This window comes from Argentina anserina, chromosome 3 (assembly GCF_933775445.1).
Source record: "Argentina anserina chromosome 3, drPotAnse1.1, whole genome shotgun sequence".
Classification (NCBI taxonomy): Eukaryota; Viridiplantae; Streptophyta; class Magnoliopsida; order Rosales; family Rosaceae; genus Argentina; species Argentina anserina.
The window spans coordinates 29298108-29311588 of NC_065874.1; the positions used below are offsets into that span (position 1 = coordinate 29298108).

At 40.1% G+C, this 13481-nt stretch overlaps 1 protein-coding gene across 1 annotated transcript; it reads left to right on the forward strand.

Moving 5' to 3' along the window:
• The first annotated feature begins 1959 nt into the window (after positions 1 to 1959).
• Positions 1960 to 4201, forward strand: LOC126786829 (scarecrow-like protein 30). The gene is made up of 2 exons (XM_050512781.1): positions 1960 to 2194; positions 2375 to 4201. The coding sequence occupies exons 1-2, from the start codon at positions 2004 to 2006 to the stop codon at positions 4041 to 4043; spliced, it is 1860 nt and encodes a 619-aa protein (XP_050368738.1). The 5' UTR covers positions 1960 to 2003; the 3' UTR covers positions 4044 to 4201.
• Positions 4202 to 13481: the final 9280 nt, after the last annotated feature.

Here is a 13481-nt window from a genome sequence, read left to right on the forward strand (position 1 = left end):
TTGTCCTTCAAGAAACACAAAATAAACCCAGGCATGATGTATCTCAACGGCATCAGGTGCACTGAAGAGAGAATGACGAGCCAACCAAAAGGGCTGGGGGTGTGTCAAGTTCGCAACACGAGAGACCGGGCACCTTATAAATTTTTTTCCTATATAACAAATGTTGACCTTACAGATAGGTGACGTCATTTGGATGGAGAATGACGTCATCATTTACAGAAAAACTGTGTGGCCATAAACCTGGTGCACTTAATATGTTCTCCGATAACATCCATAATACAAATCACTAATTACACACGCTTATATTAAGAAAAACTTAATTAAATAACCAAGAGTCTCAAATGAATCAGGACTTATAATACGTTCCTACCATTCATTTTTATAATTCAATCAAACAATGTCACACAATTCCTAATTTCAATTATAGATTTAAATACAATTTTTTTACAAGCGACCCTAGATGCTTAAGTGATTCATGTTCTTCAAGTGCACCATGTACAAACACTAACTAGTAAACTTCACCTCCTCAACCATACACTCTTCCACTATAAATGATGGATTAAATCAGCATATCTTGTGCTTTAACTTAGGGTAATAAGAGAAAGTGCCTGACTAATATAAACAAATAAATAATAATTGATCTAAAAATAATTATGATGGGTTCGATTGCTATATATATGTTTGTTGTGCATCACTAGAAGAGGCGGGTGTGATTGAATTTTACTTGGTTTGATATAAGAATGGGGTGGGTGTGATTTTGCTGGGTTTGATAGAAAAAAGACATTATTGGAAAAATGCTTGGTTCTCTAAGTAATTATGCGGGTGCATAAAGTTTGTCGGGTTTATAAAGAAGTTTGATAGGTACATTTAATAACACTCGTATAAATTATTATTATAATTAGAGACTTTAGAGAGAAAGAGAAATAGACACATATTATTGATACATGTGAGTTTTTTGCTTCTCTTAAAAACTAATTTAATAAGGTTTTCTATGTTTGGCCCATAGGCTTTGCCTGTAATGTAACATACACAGATTTAGATAGGGACCTGATTTTGCGAGACCCAATTTTACAAGCTGCACACCTCTTGTGCAGATTTTACTAAATTACCCTCAATTCAGTCCTTTTAGTTCCACAAATCCAAAGGCTGAAACCAAAACCCTTACCCAGCGGATTGCATATCTTGACATAAAGAAATGTCGTAGCTGGAAAACTAATTTCCACTGTAGTTCAAATAAATTCAATTCTAAGATTGATAAATCTAATTTCTATTCTATAACGAAACCTAATCCCAAATTATCTAACCCTGAATTAGATAGTGTATAGGTTGTGGATTTTGGATTCTGATGGTGGAGAGGTTTGGTATTTGATATCAGGGGAAGTTATGTTCTAAGACTTGTCATGATATCTCTAAAAAAGATTGAGAAGAGTAAAGTGAGGATTTTGAATGCTCAAATTTTGATTCTTTATAAGGGAGCTTTTTGGCTGCAGGCCTGCAGAGAAGAATTGAAGAGACCAGAGAGAGAGAGAGAGAGAGAGAGAGAGAGAGAGAGAGAGAGAGAGAGAGAGAGAGAGAGAGAGAGAGAGAGAGAGAGAAGAAGTGAATGAGTGTAAAACTAATTAAAAATACATAATGTGTGCCAATGCCCAATGGTAAAAAATGAGCGTGCCAAAATCAGCGTTCAATTAGATATTGTTAAATCAATTGCACCAAACAGATCCAATCTTTGAGAACTCTGCCGACTTGTCCCGGTGCATTTCATTCCAAATTTTAATAATATAATAATTAGTCACACCTGGATTTGTACATAACCGAGTGGCCTTCCGTTTTCGTGGGGGCGGCCAACATCCTTTTAATTTAAGAATTGACACCTTCTGAGAAACAGGTCTTAATGAGTTGATTAATGGGACGCATGTCTTTATACATCATCCATTAGGTGTCTCAGATCATTACTCTCCATTAACTTCTTGCTCCATTATCTTCTTGCTATAGTTTCTGTTCCCATGGAATCTTTCCTATTTGATAGGGCCTCAATTTCGAGCAATTCTTATTCAGATGATGGTAATCTTGAACTCATCAACCCCCTATTCATACGAACCAATCTAGACCTCCCTAGTGATCGTTGTACATCTTTGAACCAGACTTCAGACGAGTATGCTGGTGACAATTATGACTACAACACTCCTATTCTCAGGTATGTAAGTGATATTCTTCTTGAAGAGGACATTGAGGATAAGCCCTGTATGTTGTATGATTATATAGCTCTCAAAGATGCTGAGAAATCTTTCTATGATGTTCTTAATCAAAAGGATTCTACAACACTAGCCCAAAATTATGAGAACCCAGATGATGACAATAAGGAGAGTTTTTTCAGCAATGGTGGCGGTATTTATGGCAATACATATGGGGTTGCTGATGTCCAGTATTCTCCTGTTGAGTGTCAGCCGGATACCTCTTGGGTTTCCAATTCACTTTCAAAGCTACAAAGTCTTCGAAATTTTGGAAGGATGGAGGAAGACAACAACTGGCATGAAAAGTTAAAAATCCTTGAGGCAGAGAGGTTCCAAACAATGCCTCAAGGTCCTCAAACACATATAGGATCAACTTTGGTTCATGAGCAACAAAGTGACAGGTACAACTCAGAAAATGGATCAAAGACAAAGAAAGATCGTCAAAGACGGGATGATCATTGTCTAGAAGGATGGAGGAGCAACAAGCAGTCAGTTCACTCAGTTGCATATTCTACTAACGACTCGGAGCTGCAAGAAATGTTTGATAAGGCAATGTCCTTTCAAACTGTGAATTATCAATCCGTTGATTGTAGTTCTCTTCATGAGTCTTCGAATGAGGGAAGCAGACACTCAAAAGGTTCTAAGTTGGCTCGTCCAAAGAGACAAAGTAAAGAAGAGAAAGTAGTAGATTTGCGCACAATGCTAATTCAATGCGCGCAAGCTGTTGCAAGTTATGACCAACGAAATGCTAATGAACTACTGAAGCAGATCAGGCAGCACTCGTCTCCCTATGGTGATGCAACCCAGAGACTAGCTCATTACTTTGCCGATGGCCTCCAGGTACGCTTGGCTGGTACTAGAGCCCCTTCGTTTTCACATTATATAGGTCCGTTGATATCAACTGTTGAAATATTGAAAGCTCTTCGGTCGTTTATCACTGCATTACCTTTAAGAACCCTTGCACAATTCTTTGCTAATATGACAATTATGAAACTAGCAGAAAAAGTAGCAAGTCTTCACATTATTGATTTTGGTATTGCTTATGGTTTCCAATGGCCCTCTCTTATCCAATGGCTTTCAGAGAGACATGGCGGACCACCTAAACTTTGTATCACAGCCATTGAGATTCCGCAACCAGGTTTTAGACCCACTGAGAGGGTTGAGGAAACTGGTCGTCAGTTAGCAAAGTATTCTGCAAAATTTGGTGTGCCATTTGAGTTCCATGTAGTTGCTCAGAAATGGGAAACCGTTGGATTTGATGATCTTAAAATAGACAGAAATAAAGTGATTGTGGTGAATTGTCTACACCGGTTAAGACATGTTCCTGAGGTGACAATGATGGGAAACAGTCCAAGAGATGATGTTCTAAAGTTGATCAGGAAAATCAATCCAGATATATTCATACATGGGGTTATTAATGGGTCACACAATTCATCATTCTTTCTCACTCGTTTCAAACAAGCTATTTCTTACTTCAGTGCATACTTTGATATCACTGAGGCCACAATGCCTTTTGAGGAGCAGGAACGACAGTTTTTCGAAAGAGCAGGAGTCGCTAGAGAGATAATGAATGTAGTGGCATGTGAGGGACTAGAAATAATTGAAAGGCCTGAAACTTATCAGAAGTGGCAGGCGAGGAATGTGAGGGCTGGATTTAAGCAGTTGTCATTAGACCAAGAGCTTTTGAAAAAGGTGAAGACAATGTTAATAGGTTATCACAATGATTTTAGTATTCATGAAGATGAAAAGTGGATGCTGCAGGGATGGAGAGGGAGAGTCCTCTTGGGCCTTTCCTTCTGGAAAGGCGAGTAGGATTTTCACAATCTCCTGCAAGTTTTTTCATAGGAAATGCTCTTTTATGTTATTGTTTCACAATATAATGCATACCTTCATTTGTAATTTTCATTTATTCATCTATGTCATATGCAACTCGTATAAGATCAGTTTATCGAGGTTATATTGAGTTTATTTCTCACACACCGGTCCAGAAGTCGGTGGGTTTACTCGGACCGGACACGGGTCCTGCCGCGAGACTTAATGTTATAGTCGGTAGGTTCTTCATTCTAGGCTCATTCAATCTCTTCCCGACTCGATAAAATTTATTTTGCTTTGTAAAATGTATGAGAGAGAAAAATCACACGCTAAGTGAGTGGGTAATGTAATATACTAGCAAAACCATGTCATTTTACTCACACTATAAAAATAGTGTATCATATACACACAGTTCACAACAATTTTTTTAAATGCGCCATATCGCACAATCCATTTTTATTGGTTATCCTTCAATTTAGTGATCCTCATAGGACACTTAATGACCTTCTTGCCATATACCTCCGTGTGTCATGTCCTTACTTCATCATAACATGACACCTAATGGTCTTCTTGCCATATACCTTCGTGTGTCATATCCTTACTTCAGCATAACCCAATCAAGAAGTTCACATGTTCCATGACTAGTCTAACAATAACTAACACTATAATATATATAATCCAACATATAACACAAAGCGACATGCTTCATTTGAAAATTGAGAGATATTTCGTAAATATATCAAAAACATGTTTTACAATCATTTTAAAAGCACATATGAATATTTTAAACATATAATATAAACTACTCACCTCGAGAATAAGAATCGACATTCATATCGTAAACTGAATCTCCTACAATGACCTTCTATAAACCATTATTGGATCTAGCCCAAATCTCTAAGATAGAAAGAGAACATCGATACAAATCCGAAGCCACTCACAAATTGCGAATTGGAGTTACAGATCAAAAGTTATGACCCGTCGAATTTCGTCGCAAACTAATAAAATAAAAATAAAAAAGAGTGAAAGAAATGTGGTTTGGCTAAAATGGGGTTGATCCTGTCTCATTCTGCCATGTGTCAATATATCATTAGTTTATATGTTGACACGTATCAGTATGAGAAGTGACCACACATGACTTCACCAGAATTCGGAGAAATATTTTGATCATCAACCGTTGGACAATGACATGTGGTCTGCCAAACTAATAACAAGGTGCCACGTGTTGCTTTCTGACACATCATACAAGAGTAAAAGAAATAAAGGCAGTAAACCCAATTAAACGACAAATACATTCACTCCATTATGTATCTTTGGTTTTCTATTCAATATATTAAACTAAACAAAAATATTTGAAACCAACTCAAACATCAAAAGAAGATATGAAGATTTTATTCATCACCAAAACACGATCATGGTTCTCTCAAATCCAATGCAAACTTTCTCCCGCACTCTCAAAAAATTGATACCTGAAATTCCAACCCCAAACTCAAACCCCTAGATTTTCCCCCAATGTCCCGCGACGACCAAGATTCGCATTGCAAGCACCGCCACGATCACTCCGAAGACGACATTGATAAGTCTTCCAAGCGCCATAAGCACCGTCACCACCACTGTCACCACCACAGCAGCAAAAAATGCGAAGACGAAGCCAAGGCCATGACTGATGATATCGAAGCTCTTTCACCGTTGCCTATTGTGCTATCTCATTCCAATACTCCACGGCCGGTGGAGGTTGCGGAGGAAGTTGAAACTCTTGATGACGGCAAAGCTGGTGGTCACAACAGCGATGTAATGGTGACGAAAGCCGACTCCGATGTTCAGTCAGGTGAAATTGAAGCTCTTGGAGCTGGCGAACCTTCTGATAAGAAGAAATCAATGGTGTAATAATAATTTTTTTTATAAGAAATCAATTGCAGTTGTATGGATCTGAGTTATGATCATAGATTGAGATTTTGATCCTTATAAAAAGAACAATTATTCCATCATGAATAATTCAGCGTGAAGTATGTCTAATCAGTAGCTCACTAGCTCTTGTGCATAGTTCGTGTCTCAAAATTAAAGAAGGTGAAAAGCTCATTTCCTCCCTTTTATTCTTTCTAGATTATGTACTGTATTGGAATTTAATCTCGTTCAGTAAGCATCCATATTCATTATAGTGGAAATGCATGATAGTTTCTACCAGATATGTTTGTGAATCGACTTATGAATGATTACTAGATAGTTTTTGACATTCAATGGGAAAGAAGTTTGTGGACTGGCTATTTGTAAGAATTAGTTTGATCATTTGAATGATCCATCAAAGAAAATTAAACATGCACTATCATCACAATACAAGCAAATTTGGTTATAATTGGCTGAACCCATCATCATTTCATAATTTTGCCAGGCTTTTGTGTTAATAAACTCGTCTCAATAGAATATTGCACTCCAACAAGAAAATTATAGTATAACATTACATTCCAACATCTAAATCATAATCTAAAGAGTTTCTCAAACTACTATTACATGATGCTTGTTTTTCCACAAACAACGCACCAAAATGTCTTATATCCTGAAGTTTCACAACCTTTTGATATAATCAAAATTATAGAGCAGCTGCACAAAGTTCATTTTGAAACATAGTAGAAATTATTAAGCTACAATTAACTAAAGAGAAGTACTGCAAAAAAAAAGTTATTCTTCTTCTGTGTGTGTGTGTGTCATTACCTTACAAAGATATATATTATTAGACTTGTTTTCCTTTATCATGTTGTTGCTTATAACACTTTTGATTGTGGATGTTACATTACAATTAGTCTTTTATATATAAGAAAAATAGATAAAAGATTTCGTATTAAGAAATGTATCATTCAATCTTTACTATGTCGAGTAATTTGACTATTTAAATTGGTTGTAGCAATCCTTGCGGATGGATTCTGTTACCACAAAGAGAATATTAGAAAGTGGATACACATATCATCAATTATATGTTAACATGCACCAATGATATGATTGATCTATACCTGATTCAATTGTGTGTTACAATTACCCACTTGATACATATTTGGATATGTTAAATTCAGTGTAAGAAATGGCAACATTAGTGGGTAAGAAACTTAGAAGTAGAATTCTAAGAGATAAAAATATGTATCAGGTCAGATTCTAATAGAAGATTAGAAGTGAAGTACAGTAAAACATAAAACATTCATTTTTAACTTGACTACAATTCAACGTACCTCATTATTTAAGGAAAATTCTATAATACAACGCTCTATAGTATGCAGTGTGAATATGGTATGAACAGTAATGAACAAAAACAGTGATAAAAGTAAAATTTAAATAGTAAAAATTTATTACTACTCTATTATGAACCTAGATTTAATTTCCTAGGAACTAGCCTTCAACATGCCAATAATTTTCACATAATTGACATTTTTGTCTAAACAGTTACTTTTCTTTTGGCATAATCACTGCTGTCCTAAAAAGCAATAAACCTGGGTTCTAATATTGTAAAATAAACATAGATGAAATGTGCAAATTTGACTAAGTGTGCATATGCAAGGATAGAAAATTTCATGAAAAACTAAATATTTGTGCGACGGGTTTTAGGGCACCAAATATAGTTTATTTATTCAACATAAATACAAATACAAAACTCAGAGCCTTCCTTTTAGGTAAACAGTCGTCTTAGGTAAACAACTACAACTGTTTAGCTACTCATAATTAAAATACAAACTTATTTGAAAAAAATGCACTTCACACCAGATTTATACAGCAGAAAGATATTTCACACAGTAATGAGCACACTCACACTCAAGGTATGCTATACACTTTTATTCTTAGAACATTTCGTAGAATGACACACTTTCTTTTTGAGACTATGCCACGATCTTTTGATTTTTTTTTCTCCCAAACATTTGCCTTCCCAAAGAAGCTCATACTCCTTATATAGAGCTCAAACTCTAAGCATCAAACCAAACTCGCTTTCGAAAATGGTTGACAAAGAATCTTCTCCTTTTCTAAAGCTGGTTGTCATTATGTGTCGACAAATTATTTTACAAAAGCAGAAAGAGACGTTTTTATTATTTGGATGTGTCGGCAGCTCACATTCCTTGTTTGGATGCGTCGTCAGCTCTTACTTTTCCACCATGTTTGTGACATTGTAATATTCCTCATCCACACAGTCATAATCTGCCAAAGAATCTTGGCCTTCATGGTCACATTCTTGCCCTGTGTCTTATTTTTCATCTAGATCCGAGTCATAGGGAAAATGATAAGGAATCCTATATCCTATCTCTTTCTCCATTTTTTTAGCCATGCAGTGGTTTCTGGAGTTCCATCTATTTCATTTCTTATGATAGCAAAGAAGAAATCACAGGCATCTGATGGAGGATGATCGTAGCATGTGACTATGATTTTTTCTCCACTGGCTAAAAGACTGGACTCATAATCTATTCGAACCATGTTTTGATGCACATAATGGACATAGTTTTCATCCACGAAATGTTATTGTTGGGATTACAATTTTTTCCTGAATCTTTTGAACTCTTGATCGGATCCTGAATAATTCTCACATAGTGATATGGAGAAATGTAAATTATACGTCTATCCAACACTTCCCATTCCAGAGGGGTAGAAATGAATTCAATCTCAAGATGCATCCATCTGGACAAATGTTCTTTACTGCATGAGTTATGATTTCTGAAAAACCTTCCAGGTCTTCGTTTGACTTAATCCAAAGATTGTGCACAAATCCATTATCTCCCACAATATGGGCAAAAAACTATTGCTAAGGTTGAAGAAAGCATTTTACCATCTCTGATTTTATAGTGAAATTCCCATTAAGCTAATTCATTTAGGGCTGAAATAAGAACTCGCGTGTTTTCAAGACCTTCTAAATATTTGATCATTGCACCGCCTTCATTCGAATTTTCTTTTTCCTTTTCTTTTGCATGGACTCCATACAATTCTTCTGTCAGGGCATTGAGACTTCTGAATAGATGTTCTTCGTCTTCTTCATAGAAAACTTATAGAACATTATCCATAACAATCTTATGCTTGAAAGCTAATAACTTCTCTGTTTTGAATACTGGTTCTTTAAATATCTTTAAAGGATAGCCATGAACGTTTTTCTTTCCAGTGACTTCAACTATTTTCCCCGTAAAATGAGCTATTCTTCTTAGGGCTAGCATGTCTTTTACCCTGAGACCGAGTAGTTAAGGTATCACCTTAGGACATAACAAATACCCTTTTCTAAGTTTTTCTTCTTCATCAGAACCTTCAGTACCTTTCTCGGATTTTTGATCCCAACCCCCTGGTTAAATCATATCTTCAGTTTTAGCCGGAGTCAATGCAACAACTTCATAAGACACAATGAATTGGTAGCTTGGTCCAACAATCTTGTCTCATTTTTTGTATCTGTTCCAAAGACTTTGTGGTTCCGATCTCCTGCTCCTAGGATTCATCTTTCATCTTCATCTCCGTCTTCTCTTATAAATGTTGCAATTTCTCTCGTAAGAGAGTCTGACAAGAAGTTCTTGTTACATGTAATCATTTCCACATGATATTCATTTTGGGATAAAAACATTTTCCATCTCAATACTCTCTATCTATCTGCTGCATCAGTTAATTTGTAGTTTTTAAATTTTTTAACTCTTTTGTTGTCAGTTCTGTTAATGCTGTGATTATACTTGATTCAGTACGCCGTGCTCCACGTGTATGTAGTACGCCGTACTCCCGGTCACTTCCCTGCCACGGGTAACACACGTCGTTAGAGTAGAGACCACGGCGACGTGGTCTTCGACTCTCCGACGCTCAAGTCAGGGCAATGATAATTCGTGCAGAGTGATGGTAGGAAGTTCAGTGTACTTACCTTGTAAGGTCAAGAGTCTGACCTTTTATTGTTGAGTTGAAGTGGATCGTTTACTTGCCATTCGATGTGGGACGACGTCCGATTAAGGTGCTCTCTGGAGCCTTCTTTGAGATGCGCGTGAGGGCACGTCCGTAGTCAGTTTGGGCCGTGGGGAGGCCCGTTGTGTAGTTAGCGCGGCTGACTTGCTGTTAGTGTTGTAGGATTGTGCTATACGTTAGCTTTAATGCGCTGGTAGTTGTGCTGATTATGGCGGGCATAAGTCTATGCCAACAAGTCCCCCCAAGTTCCCAGTCTAGGGAGGTAATTTCTTGACTGGGGAGTTAATAATTGAGCGTTTTGCCATAATCAGCAATGGGTCTTGCGGACCCTCTCGTAGTCCCCCCACTCCCCGGTTAAGGAATGCCGAGTTTTTGTTGTGTAGTATGTTTGATCGCTTCTCTCTGTTGGGGACTTCTTATGTCGCTATTTTTGAGCGTAGTGCGTCCGTCATAGCGTAGTAAGCTCTTACGCGTAGGACGTCTTATCGCTGTCTTTGAGCGTAGTGCGTCCGTCATAGCGTAGTAAGCTCTTACGCGTAGGACGTCTTATCGCTGTCTTTGAGCGTAGTGCGTCCGTCATAGCGTAGTAAGCTCTTACGCGTAGGACGTCTTATCGCTGTCTTTGAGCGTAGTGCGTCCGTCATAGCGTAGTAAGCTCTTTCGCGTAGGACGTCTTTATCGCTGTCTTTGAGCGTAGTGCGTCCGTCATAGCGTAGTAAGTTCTTACGCGTAGGACGTCTTATCGCTGTCTTTGAGCGTAGTGCGTCCGTCATAGCGTAGTAAGCTCTTACGCGTAGGACGTCTTATCGCTGTCTTTGAGCGTGGTGTGTGTAGGTTGGGATCAGCGCCATTCGTGCTGTGGGGAGCACGTGTCATACATGCATTGGGCGGATGTTTCGTGAACGTTTCGAATTCGTGGGGTGACGTTATCCGAGAAGACAGTTATTGCGTGTAATTAAGGCGTGTGTAACCGAAACGTTGCCTCGGTAACTCAGGCCACGTGGCGAGATCTGGAGCGATGTCTCTTGGGTCGACGACTAGGATGCGAGTAACGGTTTTCTGAATCTGACGGTTAAGGATCGCTTCTGAAGGATCAACGGGCAGGATGTGAGGTGGAGTTTACTACAAAAGGGTGAAAGGGACAGAATGGCTGTCATTATCGACAGACCTAAGTTTTCGAAATCCAAATTCTCTTATTCCCTCTCTTTTGCTCTTGTCTGCTTCCTTTTCTTCTAAGCGTAAACTCATCGGGATTTTGGCGTGAATCGGCTTTTTGAGGTATGTTTTCTGGTCGGATCCTTCTTTATTCGGTTTGTGGCTTGTTGTTTGTTGGTAGATTTGTGTTTGTAGGGTAAATCGGTGGTCTTGGGTTTTGGGTCTTTCCGGCAGATACGTGGGTTTTGGGTCCATTTGATCTTTAGATGATTATTTTCCGGCAAGGTGGGGTGTTTGTATAGGCGGTGCGGATGGGTTTTCGCCGTTAACTGGGCTTGGTGTTCTTCATGTTCTTCGTGTTCTTCATGTTCTTCGTGTTCTTCAAACTCGTTCTTGCGAGGTTCGTAGGATAGATCTGACTTTACTTTTTGACTTCTAGTTTTAGGTTGTTCGCCTTTGACTTCGGTGTTGCTTGCTGCGGCGTAATGTCTAGGATAATTATACTAACTGATAGCGATTCCGCGTCTGCAGAAGGAAGTTGGTCCGCGTCGTCATCCGCTTGGTCGTGGACAAGTGAATTAGAGACCAACTACTTGGACTTGGTGCGGCGTAGTGGTGGAAACGATTTGCATCGCGAAGATCGTTCTACTGTCTTTGCTAGAGTGTTAGCGAACTGGGACACGAGTGAGTCGTCAAGCACCATGGAGTCGCAACGTGAAGAGACTGGAGAAAGTGAAGGAGTATCTGAGCGTATTATAAGTGCTTCGGGGACTAGCACTTCAGGCCCAACGCTGAGCCCAGCGCCTGTAAGGCGCTGGTTAGATGGTGGTGTGCAGAGGTCGGAAGTGGAGGAGGCATATGGAGCCGACTCCGCCGCAGTGAGTGGTTATGTCGAGGAATTTAAGTTACCTGGGACTATCCTCGCCCGTGCGATTCGGCGTGATGAATTTGGTTCAATGTTGCCAAACGGGCATGCGTTGGTGAGCCCCTCCGTATTACGACTTAGGGTGGAGTTGCCGTTAGACCCTCGTCTGCAATGTCTTGTGGCGGAGTTTGGCTTGGCCTTTGGCCAAGTGAGTTATAACATGTGGCGGGTTCTTCTCGGTCTCTGTTCATTATTCTACCTGTCGGGGTGTTCGGCTCCTACTGCGGCGGAGGTTCTCCATTTCTTCAAAGTGGACTACAACCAGCGTAATGGTAATGGGGGGACCGCGCGGTTTGTGAGGCGGGATGAGCGCAGTGAGTACCAGGTTTTAGAGAACTGGCCCACCTCGGAGGCGAACTGGAGAAAAAACAGCTTCGTGGTGGAGGACGGGTGGGAGTATGGGCGCATTAACGGGGTAGAGTATATCCCAAGGAAACGTATTCCCTCGCGGTTCCGGGCTATTAACTGTAGGTTTCAATGCTTTACTAACTTTTGTTACTACGGAATGATTGTTTGCTGATGCTACCTTCGCTCTGTTTTTGTTTATGTAGCTGGAAGGAGATTGGTTTTGTCCGAGCGAGAGGTTGAACGGGTGAATCATGTAACTTATCTTTGGAGGTGTCAAGGTGAAGACTTGGTTCACGATTTAAACGTATTGACGAACCCGTACCTCCTGTTCGAGCAAGGATTACTCCGTCGTCATCGTAAGTAGAAGTGCTCTGTTTTTTTTTTTTTTTTTTTGTTTGTGGTGTATTAATCTGTTGTTATATGTGCAGCTACGACACTCTCGGTGAACAGGAATTTCGAAAAGTCAGAGCGCGTCTGCTACGCCCGGTTTCTGCAGCAGGAAGATCCTGACGTTACGCCGGATACTGAAGGGCTAGCGATCACGATGTTGCGACGCGTCATGTCTAAGAAGGCGGCGGCCTCTACAAAGAAAGTAAATGTCGCAGCGCAGCGAGTCGAGGATTCGTCCGCGGTTGTGGACCTGTCCATTCCCCTGCACGCGAACCTGCCAAATGAGCAGGGATTACCACGCCGCAGTGATGCGGAAGGAGTTGGCCGTATCGATGCCGATCCGCATCTGGCTGATCCAGCGGTGTCGCTTGAGACTGGTAGGAAGAAGAAGCCGCAGAAGGCGAGCGCGTCTTCGAAAAGAGCAAAGTCATCTGTTGCCCCCGAGGATGTGGAGGATGCGGCAGTGGAGGCTCCGCCTCCTAAAAGACAGAGGACTACGCAGCTGGCGCCACTCACCTTCACGGAGTCTCGGGTTTTCGAGGATCTGTCCGCCTTGGACCGCAGTCCTCTGAGCCAGCTAGGAGCTCCGGAACTGGAGAAGCTGGTGTTGTTAAGCCAGCGCGCCGGGCTCGGGGGTTTGAGGCGACCTGAAGGATCTGGTCTGGACCTGCGGAGTCCACTCGGTCTTGCTGCCACGAGGGCAGCGAAGATGGTTTTTAATTTGCTTG

Coding starts and splice junctions, on each gene's coding strand:
- LOC126786829 (XM_050512781.1), top strand. CDS start 2,004: ATGGAATCTTTCCTATTTGATAGGGCCTCAATTTCGAGCAATTCTTAT. Junction 2,195..2,374: donor TACAACACTCCTATTCTCAG/GTATGTAAGTGA, acceptor GAGTTTTTTCAG/CAATGGTGGCGGTATTTATG.